The sequence below is a fragment of the Rhinatrema bivittatum genome, chromosome 7 (genome assembly GCF_901001135.1).
Source record: "Rhinatrema bivittatum chromosome 7, aRhiBiv1.1, whole genome shotgun sequence".
Lineage (NCBI taxonomy): Eukaryota > Metazoa > Chordata > Amphibia > Gymnophiona > Rhinatrematidae > Rhinatrema > Rhinatrema bivittatum.
Genome location: NC_042621.1, coordinates 272,374,509 through 272,390,588, shown reverse-complemented (window position 1 = coordinate 272,390,588; position 16,080 = coordinate 272,374,509). Strand labels below are relative to the sequence as shown.

General features: G+C 46.1%; 1 protein-coding gene across 4 annotated transcripts in view; it reads left to right on the top strand.

Annotated features, from left to right (window-relative positions):
* The window catches only part of LZTS2 (leucine zipper tumor suppressor 2), a 316,325-nt gene that overhangs the window by 288,137 nt on the left and 12,108 nt on the right, over positions 1 to 16,080 (top strand). For all 4 annotated transcript variants that reach the window (XM_029610253.1, XM_029610249.1, XM_029610251.1 and 1 more), the window contains one exon: positions 3,220 to 3,489. In XM_029610253.1, coding sequence (XP_029466113.1) covers positions 3,220 to 3,489 — 270 coding nt within the window. The remainder of the gene's footprint in view (positions 1 to 3,219; positions 3,490 to 16,080) is intronic.

Below are 16,080 nucleotides of genomic sequence, written 5' to 3'. Positions count from 1 at the left end.
CCACTGCCCTCCGTGTATCGCTCCCAAGCACAGCCGCGTCCTGTTGCCATGCCGACCTCCACTGGTGTAGGCCCGTTCAGGTCCTGTCATCTCTCTCGATTTGATTCTTACAAAGCCAGTACTTATTAATGCAGTACATGGGGCCAAGTTTCGTAATCCATATAGCCGCCAAGCTTTTGTCAGGCTGTTGTCCAAGGCCCTCCGGCCTCCCCATACTACGTAAAATTTGTAGTTACAAAGCGTAAGTGGGTAAAAGTTTCTCTCTTTTTTAAACAAGGCTCCTAACTGTGACGTGTGTGTGTGTGCTTCTGAGCCCACACAGAGCAGGCCAACTTATAAAGATGAGGAGGCCCGTCTACTTTGTGTATGAATATCAGTTTAAGGTGGCTAAAAAAAAAAAAAAAAAAGAAATACATGCATGTGCCACCTCCATGTTGTCAAACGGCGCACACTGTGCGCAATAGCAACATATCTGCAACACACAGCTTTATGGGGAAAAATAAAATGGAAGTGCATAGTTTCCGAACACTGCCCCCCCCCCCCCCCCGCTCCCACCACCCAGGCTGCTGGCATTCCTCTCAGAAATTCCAGACGCCCAGATGTGTCTCACTTCGGTGGGTTATCTGTCTTTACCCTCACAAGAGGCCTGTGGCAGTTTACCCAGACAGTGGAAAGTAAACGCGTTAAGCAGTAGCAGCTTGTGATTTATCTAATGTTTGAGTACTTGTGACTTGGATTGGCCAATGTTGGAAAGAGGATAGTGGGCTAGATGGACCCTTGATTTGACCCAGTATGGCATCTCTTATGTTCTTATAACAAATAGAAAGGCAACAGACCAAAAGAAAAGGTCTCATGGAAGAGACTGGGCTGTGAACCAATCGGAAGTTCTGTTAGAGATATGTGCATGTGGGTGAGCAAAGGTCTAGGGTTACGAGTAGAGAGGGCTGGCCTTAGTCTCCCATGGAGATCCCTGGTGGCCAATTCTGCAGCAGAAAAGTCCTTGCAAACTCTTTGGTAGGCCGGGAGGGCATGAGGATTATTTGTGTGTGGAGGAGGCCCTTTTTTTTTTTTTTTTTTTTGGTGCTATTTGATTTTTATCCAACAATTTTTCTGTTCGTTCAGGCTCCGAGCTCAGTCCGAATCGCCCTCTGCTGGACTACGGCACCGTGAGCCTTCATAGTTGACTAGCAAACTGTTTTCCTCCATTGTTTAAGAAAAGTTTTATCTTCTCCCCTCTAGACCAGCCCCCTCAGTATGACAGTCCTTGGCAGGGATCCACAGCCCATGACTACTTATGGAAAAGAATAATTGCACGCTCTGAATTTGGTCACTCCGTGTCGCTGTTGGCAAGACTCCCTTGGTCAGAGGGCTTTGAATGCTGCCTCTGCAATGACCGCTCCCCCCCCCTTCCCAATCTTCCTGAGGTGTAGAAGCTGGGATCAGTAGTCAAACCCAGGCTGGTCTGAGCTGCTGGGTTGGCCCTAGCAAGCTGCTTGTTTACCGACTAGCTCAGAGATCTCTAAATGTAATGCAGAGGACATTTTTTTTTTTTCCTTTTAAAGCATCATGAGCTTTAGGGGCTGGTTGATTGGTAGCCTCGTGCACTCCCATGCAGGAGACTTGGCTTTATTTCCCCCAGACACGGCTCTGAGCTTTGAGGTGGGATGGGCCCCCAAGGGACTACTCTCAGGATGCATGCATACCAGGTTCCAGAGGGTGTCTGGCCCCCGATTGAGGACTATATGGTAGGAGGGGGGGCGCGCAGAAGTGAGAAAAGCCCTGGGAAGGTTCACAGCTCAGTAGCAGGTTTTTCTTAAACATTTGTACAATTTAAAAAAAAAAAAAAAAAAAATGAAGAGCAGCAGCACCTCGGCAGATTAGAGAAAAAAACCCCGTAGATTGATTGATTTTAAGTCCCCCCTGTTTTGGCTTTAGCAAGGGGCTGGCCTGCGGGCTCAGAGACGCTGCCATGCGGAGTATCCGGGTTACGTTCCCGTCTCCCGCTTCCTGGGAGCTCGGGCATCACACAACAGCGACTCTCGGGGCCTGCGATTGCAGGGTTTCAGAAGGAGCCCTGGTACATGGCTCCTGGCTCAGGATCATCGCCAGAGTTAAGTGAGTTAGGAGGGGGTCATAAAATGGGAAAGGGGGGGTGGGGAATCCTCCATGCGCTGGGTCCCAGCTGTGGTTACAATTCAGCCGGAAACCCACAGAGCAGGAGAGAACTGCTGGGGCCCCCGGCCCTCCCTCGAAAAACAGTCCTCGGGGTGCACTTGACGTCCCTTCTGGCTAGGACTGATACATTGCTGTGTTTGGGGGTTTTGTTTTTTTTTTTTATTTTTTTTTATTTTTCTTTTACCAGGCGGGTCAAATATAGCCACGTTCTCGAATCTACTGAGGTGCTGCTTGCCTTTTGGGATTTGTTTCGTGCCCACCAGAGTCCATCTTGAGCTGGAAGCTCCCCTGGAGCCAACAGCAAACTGCTAGGCTGAGGGAGAAGTAAGAAAGCATGAAGGATGCTGTGTTTCAGCGTTCAGCAGTCTAGAGAGCTTTCCTGTGTGCTGGGCAAAGACCAGGGCTGATCGGGAGGAAGCACTCTGGGTCCCCTTTTGTGCCGAAGGTGAACCAGAGTTCATCTGATCCCGGAAGAGCTGTGAAGCATCGCCTGGCTGCTAGAAATATGGAAAACATTAGCAGGCATGTGCCTTTTTTTTGGTTGCTGAATGGCTCCAGGAAAAGAACAAGGGTCACGTTTTTAGTCAGAGAGTCTCATAAGCAACAATAACAAAGCAACAGATCTCCTTAAAATGAGCATCAAAAATCGGCCCCCACATCCTTTGTCAGGGCCCTTGTGCATTTTGAGTCTGCAGTGTGTATCTTAAGCTTTTCACCGCTTGAAGAATTGACTTAATTTACTTACGCTTAACCCATCTGGATGAGCCTGGCGCAAGCTGGGTTTCAGTGGCAGATGAATCTTTGCTGGGGGCCTGACCGTCCATTTCCTCGCAGTGGGTTGTAGCTGCTCTCCAATAGAGGTTCCCGACTGCTCCTAGAATCTCTTAAGGGACCGTGCTTGCTAGGGGGGGGGGGGAGGTGGAGGTGAGAGGAGAACCAGAACTCGAGCATCCTGCCCTGAAAGACGGAAGCTGGACGGTCAGCCTGAATATGGCTTTTCACTCCATGTCCCCCTTCTCTCTCTCTCTCTCACTTTGTGCCCAGGTGTATGAGGAGAAGCAGCGGCGCTGCGAGCAGGAGATGGAGGAGCTGCAGCAGAACTACACGGTGAAGATGAAGCAGGCAGCGCAGAAGGCCCAGCGGCTCCAGCAGGTGCTCCAGCTGCAGATCTTCCAGCTGCAGCAGGAGAAGAAGAAACTTCAGGAGGACTTTTCTCATCTGCTGCAGGAGCGAGAGCTGCTGGAGAAGAAATGCGCGTCGTTCGAGAGGGAGCAGACCGAGCTGGGACCCCGGCTAGAGGAGACCAAATGGGAAGTATGTCATGGCGCTTATTCTGGAACTGAGCTATTTATTTTATTTAGACTTAGCTCAAGGCGGGTTACGTTCAGGTGTTGCGGGCAGTTTACCCTGTCCCCAGAGGGGCTTACAATCTAAGGGGGGTCATTCATCAAATCGCATTGGGGCCCTAACGCCATAACGCGTGCGATAAATAATGCATCGTGAGATACGTATGCAGATTTAAAAATTTAGACAAATGGGAGGAGTTTGGGCAGAGTTTATGAAAATGAGGGGTGCTTAACGTTGCGTGCGATAGTTAACGCACGCTATCGTGGGATTTAACTCCGGAAACAACTACACCTTTTTTCCTGGTGTAATCCCGTTTCAGGCAGGGAGAGGGGGGGAGAGCCTCTGGGGGAGGCATACATATTAGGCAACTTTTTATACCTTGTAAGAGGGGCCATTCTGAACTCCAGGTGAAGTTTTGGTGGTGGGCTAGGTTTTGAGGGGCAGTTTTTTTTTTGTTTTTTTTTAAATTTAAATTTTTATTGGCATTAGCATACAGCCTATACACAATGTGCTAACTGAGTCAAAACAAGCAAATACATAGAAATTGTGTAAGAACCAGCTAACATGAAACACCAATATTTAAGAGGGGCAGTTTTTTGCATGCACAGTCAGAGGTACGAACAGCACAGTAGACATCAGTGAAGATTTTATGTGATTGGGAGTGAGAAAAGCTACACAAAAATGAGATTTGTACAATGCACTCGCTACCTAGCTTGATGCACTCGCTACCTAGGTGTTATAAAGCTACGTCAAGAGTACGATGTACAAATCTCATCTTGCTCACGCTCACTCCTTCTTGCTCTCTCTCGCACTCCCTCCCCAAATGTAATGTGAAAATATCGCAAGTATGCTAAAATTTTGTACCTGAGACGAGGGAAGAGTGATTTGCCCAAGGTCACAAGGAGGATTTGGTTCCTGATTCTGAGCCTGCTTCTCTGACCACTAGGTGATTCCTCCACTCCAACCAATGTGTGTGTGTCACCTGCCTTACATGTTAAGATAATTATGTTGAGCTAATATAATCTGTACCTTTTTATGAAAAAAAAATCAAATTTTTACTTTTACAGAGGAAAAGGCCAGCTTATTGATCACAATTTTCATTCAAGCTTTGAATAATCATTGGTCTAAAAATCTTCCAACCTACCTATTTTAAATTTAATGCTGTGCAAATTCCTTTATTTGTAATTAATAAAATCTAATCTTGTGACAATTTTTTTTTTTTTGTGAAAAACCTTTATTTTTCATTTTTCTTCCTGTATAACACCTTCCCTCCAAATTTAGCAAATCAATGTGAAACACAACCTTGGAGCTATTTCGATTAGTGTCCAACTTTTCTGTTGTAAGCTGATTCACACGCCAGCCTTTGAGCATGAAATGGTTGCCGGTGCCAGTTGCCATGGCACGCTTTTCGCTGTACAAATAGCTGCTTCAGGGCAATATTGTTCAAAACTTTTAATGAATTGACGCCGATGGATTGTCATGCAGTCTCTGAATCTTAAGTAAAGAACTGAACGTTAGATTCAGTACAAAACATTTTGAGCAGTGTTGCCCTGAAGCAGCTATTTGTATAGTGAAAAGTGTGCCATGTTGGCAAAGCGACTGTCATTGGTGTTTGGAAACCATTTCATGCTCCAAAGGTTGACATGTGAATCAGCTTACAACGGAAAAGATAAGCTGGATGCAAATCGAAATAGTTCCAAGGTAGTTTCTCACATTTCTGAGTGCTATAAGATGTGAAGTTGGACACTAACTGAAATAGCTCCAACATTGTGTTTCATATTGATTTGCTAAATTTACATTTTGGAGGGAAAGTGTTAAATAAGAAAGTGAGAGAGAAATTTTCACTAAAAAAAAAAAAAGTCACAAAAAGAAAAGATTTTATTAATATAAAGGAATTTGCGCAGCATTAAATTTAAAATAGGTGGGCCAGAGGTTTTTTAGACCAATGATTTTTCAAAGCTTGAATGAAAATTGTGATCCACAAGCTGGTTTGAGGTCTTTTCCTCAGTAAAAATAAAAATTATTTGATTCTTTCATTAAAAAAAAAAAAGGTACAGATTATATTAGCTCAACATATCTTGAGATTTATTATTGGGCTTTTAATCGCTAATAATTTATTGTGATCTCCCTTACATGTTAACATAGCTCTCTCTGCACTTCATACTCTACACTTCTTCTTTTTTTTTTTTTTGTGTTTTAAAGAATTGAAAAAAGAATTGTGGATTTTGAAGGGCATAGGGAGCTCTGGTTATAACATGTAAGGCAGGTCACACACAACTGCCTGTGCTCTGCTAAACATGGCAATGCTCCTTTTAATTATGCTACTCATTTAGAAGTATTTGTATTTAATTAGAAAGTCGTGGGCATATAATTCTTTAAAAAAAAAATCAAAATAAAAAAAAAGTCTATATTCTTATAGATTTTTTTTTTTTATTGATATTGGTATCTTCCTTTCTGAGTTGCATAGTGAATCCTTTTCAATTTCATGGTGGTTACTCTGTGTGTCGGAGTTTTTGGATTCTGAAGGGTTGAGAAGATTTGGTTTAGCAGGCTGTCAAAAGTTTTTTGCCAAAGAAGCATCTTGCCAATTCAGATGACTGTAATACTGTTCCCATCCCCTGTTCCTCGTGTTGCCCAATTTTTATGATATTGCTCCATTTTTGGCATTCTTGTATCTTCCTTCCCTATCAGATTCCAATGCGTCTCTTCACCCTTTTTTTGGATTCTGTTTAAACGTATTTTTGCTGATGGCGTCTTAATGCATTTGCTTCTCCCTTCACACTCTGATATCTTTGCAAGCCAATTTTTGTTTTAGAAATTTTGGACAGCTGTGTTTGATGATGTAGCTATTTTAGTCTTTATTCGAAAGGCTGGTTTGCTGACTAAGGAATGTATTTTATTGCAGTGGCTGGAGAAGGAGCCTCCTGCAGTGTCTGTGGTGGATTCGCATGCATACATATCAGTGGTTGACTGTTAAACCTGCTGGGAAGAGAGGGGTTTTTTTCCCACGTATTTGGGATCCATTTTTTTCCATGACAATGAGACCGCGTAGTTTGGTTGAGTTGTTAAATATTGAGAACAGTACTGGGGCTTGATGGGGTGGAGGGGAGGATAGAAGGAATGCTAAATGTTAAAACGATTTAAGCCACTCTTAATACCCTGTTGATTTTCGTACCATATTACAAGCTTTAATTTTGACACGACTAGATTTACTGCAATGCGTTTTATATTTAGCCCTTCCTGATACCGCCCTTTGTCCACTTCGACTAATACAAAATGCCTCTGATCGTCGTCTTGTTAATATAAAAATCAGAGGTCATATTGCCCCAACTCTTAATACTTTGCACTGGCTTCCCGTACGGCAGCAAATCCAATACAAAACTTTGACAATTGTTCATAATTTAATATATAAATCTTCTGTTCCATATTGTGAATATACCAACCATCACGTCACCTTCATTCCGTAGATAAAAATCTTCTACAAGTTCCCACTATTAAAACTGTAAGGCTTGTTTTAACCAGAAAGCATGCTTTTTCAGTAAAAGGCCCAAACCTCTGGAATTCAATCCCAGATTCACTCAGGCTTATAGCAAATCCAAAGAAGTTCAGAAAAAAACTGAAAAAATAGCTATGTTCTGTTGTGTTTGGCAAGCTTCAAGAGGTTTGACCTTATCTCTCTCTTCCATGAGACCTTTCTTTTAGTCTGTTGCCTTTTTATTTGTTATAAGAACATAAGAGATGCCATACTGGGTCATATCAAGGGTCCATCTAGCCCACTATCCTCTTTCCAACATTGGCCAATCCAAGTCACAAGTACCTGGCAAGTATCCAAACATTAGATAAATCACAAGCTACTATTGCTTATTAATTACTGTCATAACAGTTTATGGATTTTTCCTCTAGGAACTTATCCAAATCTTTTTTTTAAACCCAGTTACACTAACTGCTGTAACCACATCCTCTGGCAATGAATTCCAGAGCTTAACTATGTGCTGAGTGAAAAAGAATTTTCTTTGATTTGTTTTAAATGAGCTACTTGCCAACTTCATGGAGTGACCCTAGTCCTATTATCTGAGAGAGTAAATAACTGATTTACATTAAATTAAGTCCTTTCATGATTTTATAGACCTCTATCATATCCCCCCTCAGTCGTCTCTTCTCCAAACTGAACAGCCCTAACTCCTTTAGCCTTTCCTCATAGGGCAGCTGTTCCATGCCCCTTATTTTGGTCGCCCTTCTCTGCACTTGTTTTTGAGACGTGGTGACCAGAACTGCACACTATTCAAGGCATAGTCTCACCATGGAGTGATACATAGGCATTGACATCCTCTGTTTTACCATTCCCTTCCTAATAATTCCTAACATTCTGTTTGCTTTTTTGATCACCACAGCACACTGAGCAGACTATTTCAATGTATTATCCACTATGATGTCTATAACTCTTTCCTGGGTGTTAACTCCTAAGATAGAACCTAAAATTGTGTAACTACAGCATGGGGTATTTTTCCTATATGCATCACTTTGCTCTTGTCCACGTTAAATTTCATCTGCCATTTTGAAGCCCAATCTTCCCGTCTCACAAGGACATCCTGCAATTTATCATAGTCTACTTGAGATTTAACTACTCTGCATAATTTTGTGTTATCTGCAAATTTGATCACCTCAGTCATTGTACCCCTTTCCACATAATTTATAAATATATTAAAAAGCACTGATCCATGAGACGCTCCACTGTTTTACTTTTTTCCACTGTGAAAACTGACCATTTAATCCTACTGTTTCCTGTCTTTTAACCAGCTTGCAATCCACAAAAGGACATCTCCTCCTATCCCATGACTTCGTAGTTTTCTGAGAAGCCTCTCATGTGGGACTTCTGAAAATCCAGATACAACACATCTACCGGTTCACCTTTGTCCACATGTTTATTCACCCCTTCAAAAAAAAATGTAGGAGTTTTGTGAGGCAGGACTTCCCTTGGGTAAATCCATGTTGGCTGTGTGCCATCAAACCATGTCTATCTAAATGTTTTGTGATTTGTATCAGTGATTTTTCCTGGCACTGAAGTCAAGCTTACCGGTCTATAGTTTCCTGGATCACCCTTGGAGCCCCTTTTTAAATATAGAGGTTACATTGGCTGTCTTCCAATCTTCAGTTACATCAGATGATTTTAATGATAGGTTAATCAGAACCCTGGGGTGTATACCATCCGGTCCAGGGGATTTACTACTCTTCAGTTTGTCAATCAGGCCTACCACATCTTCCAGGTTCACTGTGATTTGGTTCAGTTGATCTGAATCATCATCCATGAAAACCTTCTCCAGAATGGGTATCTCTCCAACATTCTTTTCAGTAAACGCCAAAGCAAAGAAATTGTTTAATCTTTCTGCGATGGCCTTATCTTCTCTAAATACCCCTTTAACCCTTGATCATCCAGCGGTTCAACACTCCCTTCAGGCTTTCTGCTTCGGATATATTTTAAAACGTTTTTGTGAGTTTTTGCCTCTATGGACAACTTCTTTTCAAATTCTCTCTTAGCCTGGCTTATCAATATCTTGCATTTAACTTGCCAATGCTCATGCTTTATCCTAGTTTCGTCTGAAGGAGCCTCCTTCTAATTTTTGAGTGAAGATCTTTAAGCTAAAACAGCCTCTTTCACCTCCTCTTTTAACCATGCCGGTAATCGTTATGCCTTCCTTCCACCTTTCTTAATGTGTGGAATACATCTGGATTGTGCTTCTACGATGTGACTTTTTAAACAATGTCCATGCCTGTTGCACATTCTTTACATTTGTAGCTGCACTTTTCATTTTTTTCCTAACTTTTTCTCTCATTTTATCAAAGTTTAGCGCTAGAGCCGTAGATTTACTTACTATCCCCCCTTCCTGTCATTAATTCAAATTTGATCATATTATGATCACTATTGCCAAACGCCCCACCACGCTTACCTCTCTCACAGAATCCTGTGCTGCACTAAGAATTAGATCTAAAATTGCTCCCTCTCTCGTTGGTTCCTGAAATGACAGTTCCATAAAACTAAATTTATAAACCCAAACAATATAACATGAAAAAATTATGAATTCAAAAAGAGACCTGTTATATGGATGTCAATAATCTGAGTGTACCTTCATACGATGCTGTAAAAAAATACGGCTATCGTGACTGTGAAGCCTATGTGTAGGCTTTAAAAATCATTAGGTACCCCAGTGTTGGAATGCAAACTTTTGTAGTGCTCACTGTCCACTGTGCAATTGTTGCTGAAATGATCACGTGGATACTGTTGCAATATTCACTTATCTCAAAATTGTAGTCGGTCTTGCCTCAGCCGACATCCTGATGTTTCGGAGGCTGGCTCCTTCTTCAAGGGCTGGATATGCGCAAGAGAGACCGGTATTCCAGTGAAACATTAGATGTTGTGACAGTGAATTTGATTACTGTGCCAGCAATGTTCAACTTAAGTTTGTTTAGCGGTCTGTGAAGCTCCGTGAAAAACAAGCGGCTGCTCCCACGACTCTGTGCTGGCGCCAGCACAGAGTCGTGGGAGCAGCCGCTTGTTTTTCACGGAGCTTCACAGACCGCTAAACAAACTTAACAAGTTGAACATTGCTGGCACAGTAATCAAATTCACTGTCACAACATCTAATGTTTCACTGGAATACCGGTCTCTCTTGCGCATATCCAGCCCTTGAAGAAGGAGCCAGCCTCCGAAACATCAGGATGTCGGCTGAGGCAAGACCGACTACAATTTTGAGATAAGTGAATATTGCAACAGTATCCACGTGATCATTTCAGCAACAATTGCACAGTGGACAGTGAGCACTACAAAAGTTTGCATTCCAACACTGGGGTACCTAATGATTTTTAAAGCCTACACATAGGCTTCACAGTCACGATAGCCGTATTTTTTTACAGCATCGTATGAAGGTACACTCAGATTATTGACATCCATATAACAGGTCTCTTTTTGAGTTCCATAAAACTGTCATTTCCTAGCATGTAGCAGATGGACTCAGGACCAATGGGTATAGTGTACTCCTGATAGTTGGAGACGGATCAGATTTCAATCTGACGTTAGCCCTAGTACATATACCCCTGCAGGATGTGCAGCTCTTCAGTATTTTCCGTCTCCATAACAGTTTGGGGGACTATGCACGCTAGCACAGCATTAGAGTATTTTAGCAAAGAAAACCAAAACCAGAAGAACTCTTACCTCTACAGGCGAGCCCCGCTGTCCTGCGGTGACATCCATTGGGTCCCTCCCCCAGTTGAGAATTCCTGAGGTGATTTCTGCGATCCCTCGGAGGTAAGCCTCGGTCCGGCAGCTGACCCTCTGCGGGGACCTAGCCCCCGACATCAGGTGAGGCTGAGAGGCAGCAGGTGCAACTTCAAGCATGGCGGTGAAGGTATTTTCCTTCTCCCCCCCGCAGCCGGAGACCGCCCGGAACGAGACTGGGAAGTGCCAAGACAAGGTAAGGTAGAAATCTATTTAAAAGTCTCCGGTCTCCGAAGCTTGAGGAGTCGTACAGGTCACCAACTGAGACCAGTGCCACCGGGTTGATCCGCCCTAGCAGGGCTAGACCCCGGTCAGATCAGAGGGTCCTCCAATCTGGAAACCCTCCGAGGTGGTCACCATATTGTCCGCATGGTCACCGGCACCATTTTGATCTGCTCGCCACCCTGTTCACACGCCCAAGTATCGTGCGCACAAGGACACGCATAGCCACGCGCTTACTGGGCCGGGCACATAACTTTGATCTGCGCGCACAACAGCACGCACATCTCCCTGAGCGTGTACCAACCGTACGCGCACAACTTCGCACCGGAACGCATAACTAAGCCGCCCGGGCCCTGTATTTTACGTGCACAAACCATGGCACCACCGGAAAAGAAGCTCAGGGCCTTTGCCCAGCATGCCACATTAGAGCTGCACAGCATGAGGAGGCCACGGCCCTCTGTATATAGTGCAAGGAGACCCTGGGGGATCCAGCCCCTGGCCATCCCCAGCCGGTACCGGGTTCCAGCTTCTCGAACAGTATGCCGGACCTAGCATCTCCCAGCAGGACCCTCCCTCAAACGGGGCCCCCCCAGGGATACAGCACCTCTTAAATTAGACCCAGCATCTATCTCCTGGGTGGAATTCTTTAAAGGCCTGCATACCTTCGTCCACATGCAACCGGGGCCTCTTATGATACAGCCACATCCTCTGCCAGAGGACCTTAACATCCCGGGACTCTCTATGCCCAGGGAAGTGATTCCAACGCCCAGAAGCCCCACCTTCAGGGACACGGACAACTCAGATGAGGAATCAGAACCACTGGAGGAAGGGGAGCTTCCTCCGGGGACAGAGCCCCACTAAACCATGAGGCACTTCTTCACCAAAGACAAGCTTCCAGACCTGGTCACACACAACTTGAAGAGCTCGCTATCCCGGGCAAAAGTGCCTCGGGGGGAACCTAAGACGAATCCCCTACTAGAGGGACTCCGTCAGACCTCCCATCACTTCCCACTATTACAAGCCGTCTAGCAGCTAATTAACCCGGAATGGGATGCCCCAGAGACTACGTTCAAAGGGGGGCGTGCCTCGGCAGCCATGTACCCTCTGGACCCCGCTGCCAAAGATCTCCTGGCATGTCCGAAAGTGGATGCCATGGTCTGCGCGGTCTCGAAGCGCACTACTATCCCGGTTGAGGGAGGAGCAGCACTCAAGGATGCTCAGACAAGACGTCTGGAATCCATCCTCAAACAGTCTTTTGACTTCTCTGCTATGTCTCTACAGATCGCGGCCTGCTGTGCCATGGTGACACGCGCCTGTTTATCACAGACTAGGAACAACACCCCTGGGGAAGCCCTGGAACCAGCAGTATCATTCCTCATGGATGCCGCTTCTGATCTGGTGCGCACCGCAGCTAGAGGAATGCCATCAGCAGTGGCAGCCAGAAGACAACTCTGGCTCTAAAACTGGTCGGCAGACGCATCTTCCAAAATGAGACTCAAAAGGATGCCCTTCTTCAAGGGAACCCTCCTGTTCAGAAGCGAACTAGAGAAACTAACCAACAAATGGGGCGAATCCCCACTACCGCGGCTACCGGAGGACAGGAATAGGAGAAACCAGCGATCTTTCCCCCCGTACTTCCAGGGGCAGAGGATCACAGCGCTTCAACCCATATAGAAGCACATATCAAGCGGCTCGCCCCACAGGCAGGAGCCAGTCCTTTCGGAACAAGCACAACAAAAGGGGAGCCGGCTCTGGCCCAGGCTCCAGCTGCACCCCACAATGAAAATAAGCCGACCCGTCCAAAGGAAGAAGCCATAGGGGCAGACTTGCCCTATGCTACCAAAGATGGGTCGAGATAACTTCAGACAAATGGGTCCTAGCCATCATTTGAGAAAGATATTACCTGGATTTCCACCACCTCCCTCTGGACAAGTTTGTGGAATCCCCCTACCATGACCCTTCCAAGAGATTGGCAGTGAAAGTTACACTGACCAGAATACTAGCCTTAGAGGCTATAACACCGGTGCCCCCACAACAAATAAATACTGGACATTATTCCATCTATTTTATCGTTCCCAAGAAAGAAGGAACGTTCTGGCCCATCCTGGACCTCGTCGGTCAACCACCACCTGAAGATTCCTCGCTTCCACATGGAAACCCTACGCTCGGTAATAAGGGCGATACAACCAGGAGAGTTCTTTACATTCCTGGATCTGTCGGAAGCCTACCTACACATTCCGATCCATCAAAAGCATCAGCGTTTTCTACGCTTCACGATCCTGGACAGTCACTACCAGTTCCGGGCACTACCATTTGGGTTGGCCACAGCACCCCGGACGTTCACCAAGATCATGGTGGTAGTGGCAGCAATACTGAGGAAGGAAGGAATCCTCGTACACCCTTATCTAGACAATTGGCTGATCAAGGCGATATCCCCAGAGGAAAGCCACCAGGCGACCAACAGAGTCAAAACTCTACTGGAGAGCCTCGGGTGGGTGGTTAACACAAACAAGAGCTGTTTGCAGCCCTCCCAATCTCTAGAATACTTGGGAGTCCGATTCGACATCAAACAAGACAAGGTCATCCTGACAAAGAGATGAAAACTGATGACCCAGTTGCGAACCCTGTTGAGCGAGCTTTGCCCCCATGGCATGGGACTAACTCCAAGTCCTCGGCCTCATGGCATTCACACTGGAAGTAGTGCCATGGGCAAGAGCTCACAAGAGACCCCTACAGCGCTCACTACTATCACGATGGAATCTGCTGTCCCAGAACTACACTGTACATCTTCAGCTCCTGGACAAAGTTCGGACCCAACTACGATGGTGGCTACAAGAAGGCCATCTGAGCCAGGGAGTAAGACTATCCTCACCAAACTGGATTCTGCTCACCATGGACGCCAGCCTTCGAGGATGGGGAGCACACTGCCAGGAGCTAACCGCCCAGGGGCAATGGAACAAAGAAGAGTTGGGATGGAACATCAATCGCCTAGAAGCCCGGGCAGTCAGACTAGCCTGCCTAAGGTTCGGTCACACTCTGAGACAAATCAGTCAGAGTAATGTCTGACAACGCCACAACAGTGGCCTACATCAACCATCAGGGAGGAACCAGAAGCCAACAGGTGTCTCTGGAAATAGACCCCCTAATGTCATGGGTGGAAGCAAACCTTCAGGAGATCTGTCATCCACATCACGGGGAAAGGCAACGTTGCTGCGGGTTACCTCAGCAGAGAAAGTCTAGACCCAGGAGAATGGAGGTTGTCGACCACAGCATTCCAAGTGATAGTAAACCATTGGGGAACACCAACCATGGACCTCCTGTCAAACTGGTCCAATGCCCAAGTGCCCAGCTTCTTCAGCCGCAGGCGGGGAACTTCAGTCCCAGGGAATCGATGCCCTGGTACAGACCTGGCCACAGAAAACTCTTTTTATACGCCTTCCCACAATGGCCCCTATTGGGCACAATCATCCACAAGATAGAACACCACAGGGGACCAGTATTTCTAGTGGCCCCGCACTGGCCAAGAAGACCGTGGTACGCAGACATGCGAAGACTGCTGACAGGGAGCCCCCTCCCGCTACCTCCACACAGAGACCTGCTCCAACAAGGACCGATCTTCCACGAGGATCCAGCTCGATTCTCTCTTACGGCCTGGCTATTGAGAGGACTCGCCTGAGGAAGAGTGGATACTCGGGGGCAGTAATTGACACCCTGCTCCAAGCACGCAAGTTCTCCACATTACTAACATACATAAGGATTTGGAGAGTATTCGAAGCCTGGTGTGAGGACCGCGACGACATTCCACGCTCAGTCAAAATTCATGCAATTTTGGAATTCCTGCAGAACGGGCTACTGAAGGGATTGTCTCTCAACTCCAAAAAGGTAGCGGTGGCCGCATTGTCATGCTACGGAACCAAGAGCAAGAGCGGCAGCCTAGCCTCTCACCCGGATGTCTCCTGCTTTCTGAAAGGAGTCAAGCAGATCTGACCACCCCTAAAGTGGCCGGTGCCTCTTTGGAACCTTAACCTGGCCCTAGATTTCTTAGCAGGAGCCTCCTTCAGGCCTTTTGCGGCCTGTCTCTCCGACTATTAACATTGAAGACAGCCTTCCTGGTGGCAGTCTGTTCGGCCCGTAGTATCTCCAAGCTACAAGCACTGTCCTGCCGGGAACCGTTCCTCAGACTCACCCCGGGAACCATCCAGTTACACACGGTCCCATCATTCCTCCCCAAAGTGGTTTCTCACTTCCATCTCAACCAAACCATCTCGTTACCATCGCCAGATGAGCATAAGAATTCGGAAGAGTCTCTCAGTCTACGCCACCTCAACGTCGGCAGACTCCGAATCTGGTACCTGGAAAGGTCGGAATTCGTACGAAAGACAGACCACCTATTATTCATCCTTCACAGCAAGAAGAAGCAAGGGGAAGCGGCTTCACGAGCAATCATAGCCTGCTGGATCAAAGAAGTCATCAAGGCGGCCTACGTAGAAGCAGGCAAGCCACTGCCTTTACAAGTCAAGGCCCATTCCACTAGAGCCCAGGCAGTGTCCTGGGCGGAAACCAAGATGCTGTCACCCGCCGAGATCTGTCAGGCAGCGACATGATCCTCCATCCATACCTTCTCCAGGGTTTGCCGCCTGGATGTTCAGGCTCGAGAGGACACAGCATTTGCAAGGGCAGTACTAAGTGGGCCACAGGCAGCCTCCCACCTGGTTTGGGAGAAGCTTTTATACATCCCATTGGTCCTGAGTCCATCTGCTACATGCTAGGAAATGGAGAAATTACTTACCTGATAATTTCATTTTCCTTAGTGTAGACAGATGGACTCAGGACCAATGGGTATAGTGTACTCCTGATAGCAGTTAGAGATGGATCAGATTTCAATCTGACATCAGCCCCTAGTACATATACCCCTGCAGGAAGTGCAGCTCTTCAGTATTCTCCTCAAAAAGCAATTGTGGATATATGCATGACTGAATAATTTGAATAACTTGGATAACTTGCTTAATTTGAACTGGTTGAATTGGTTATAGCTGGAGGCCACCAGTGCCCTCAACCGAGAAATG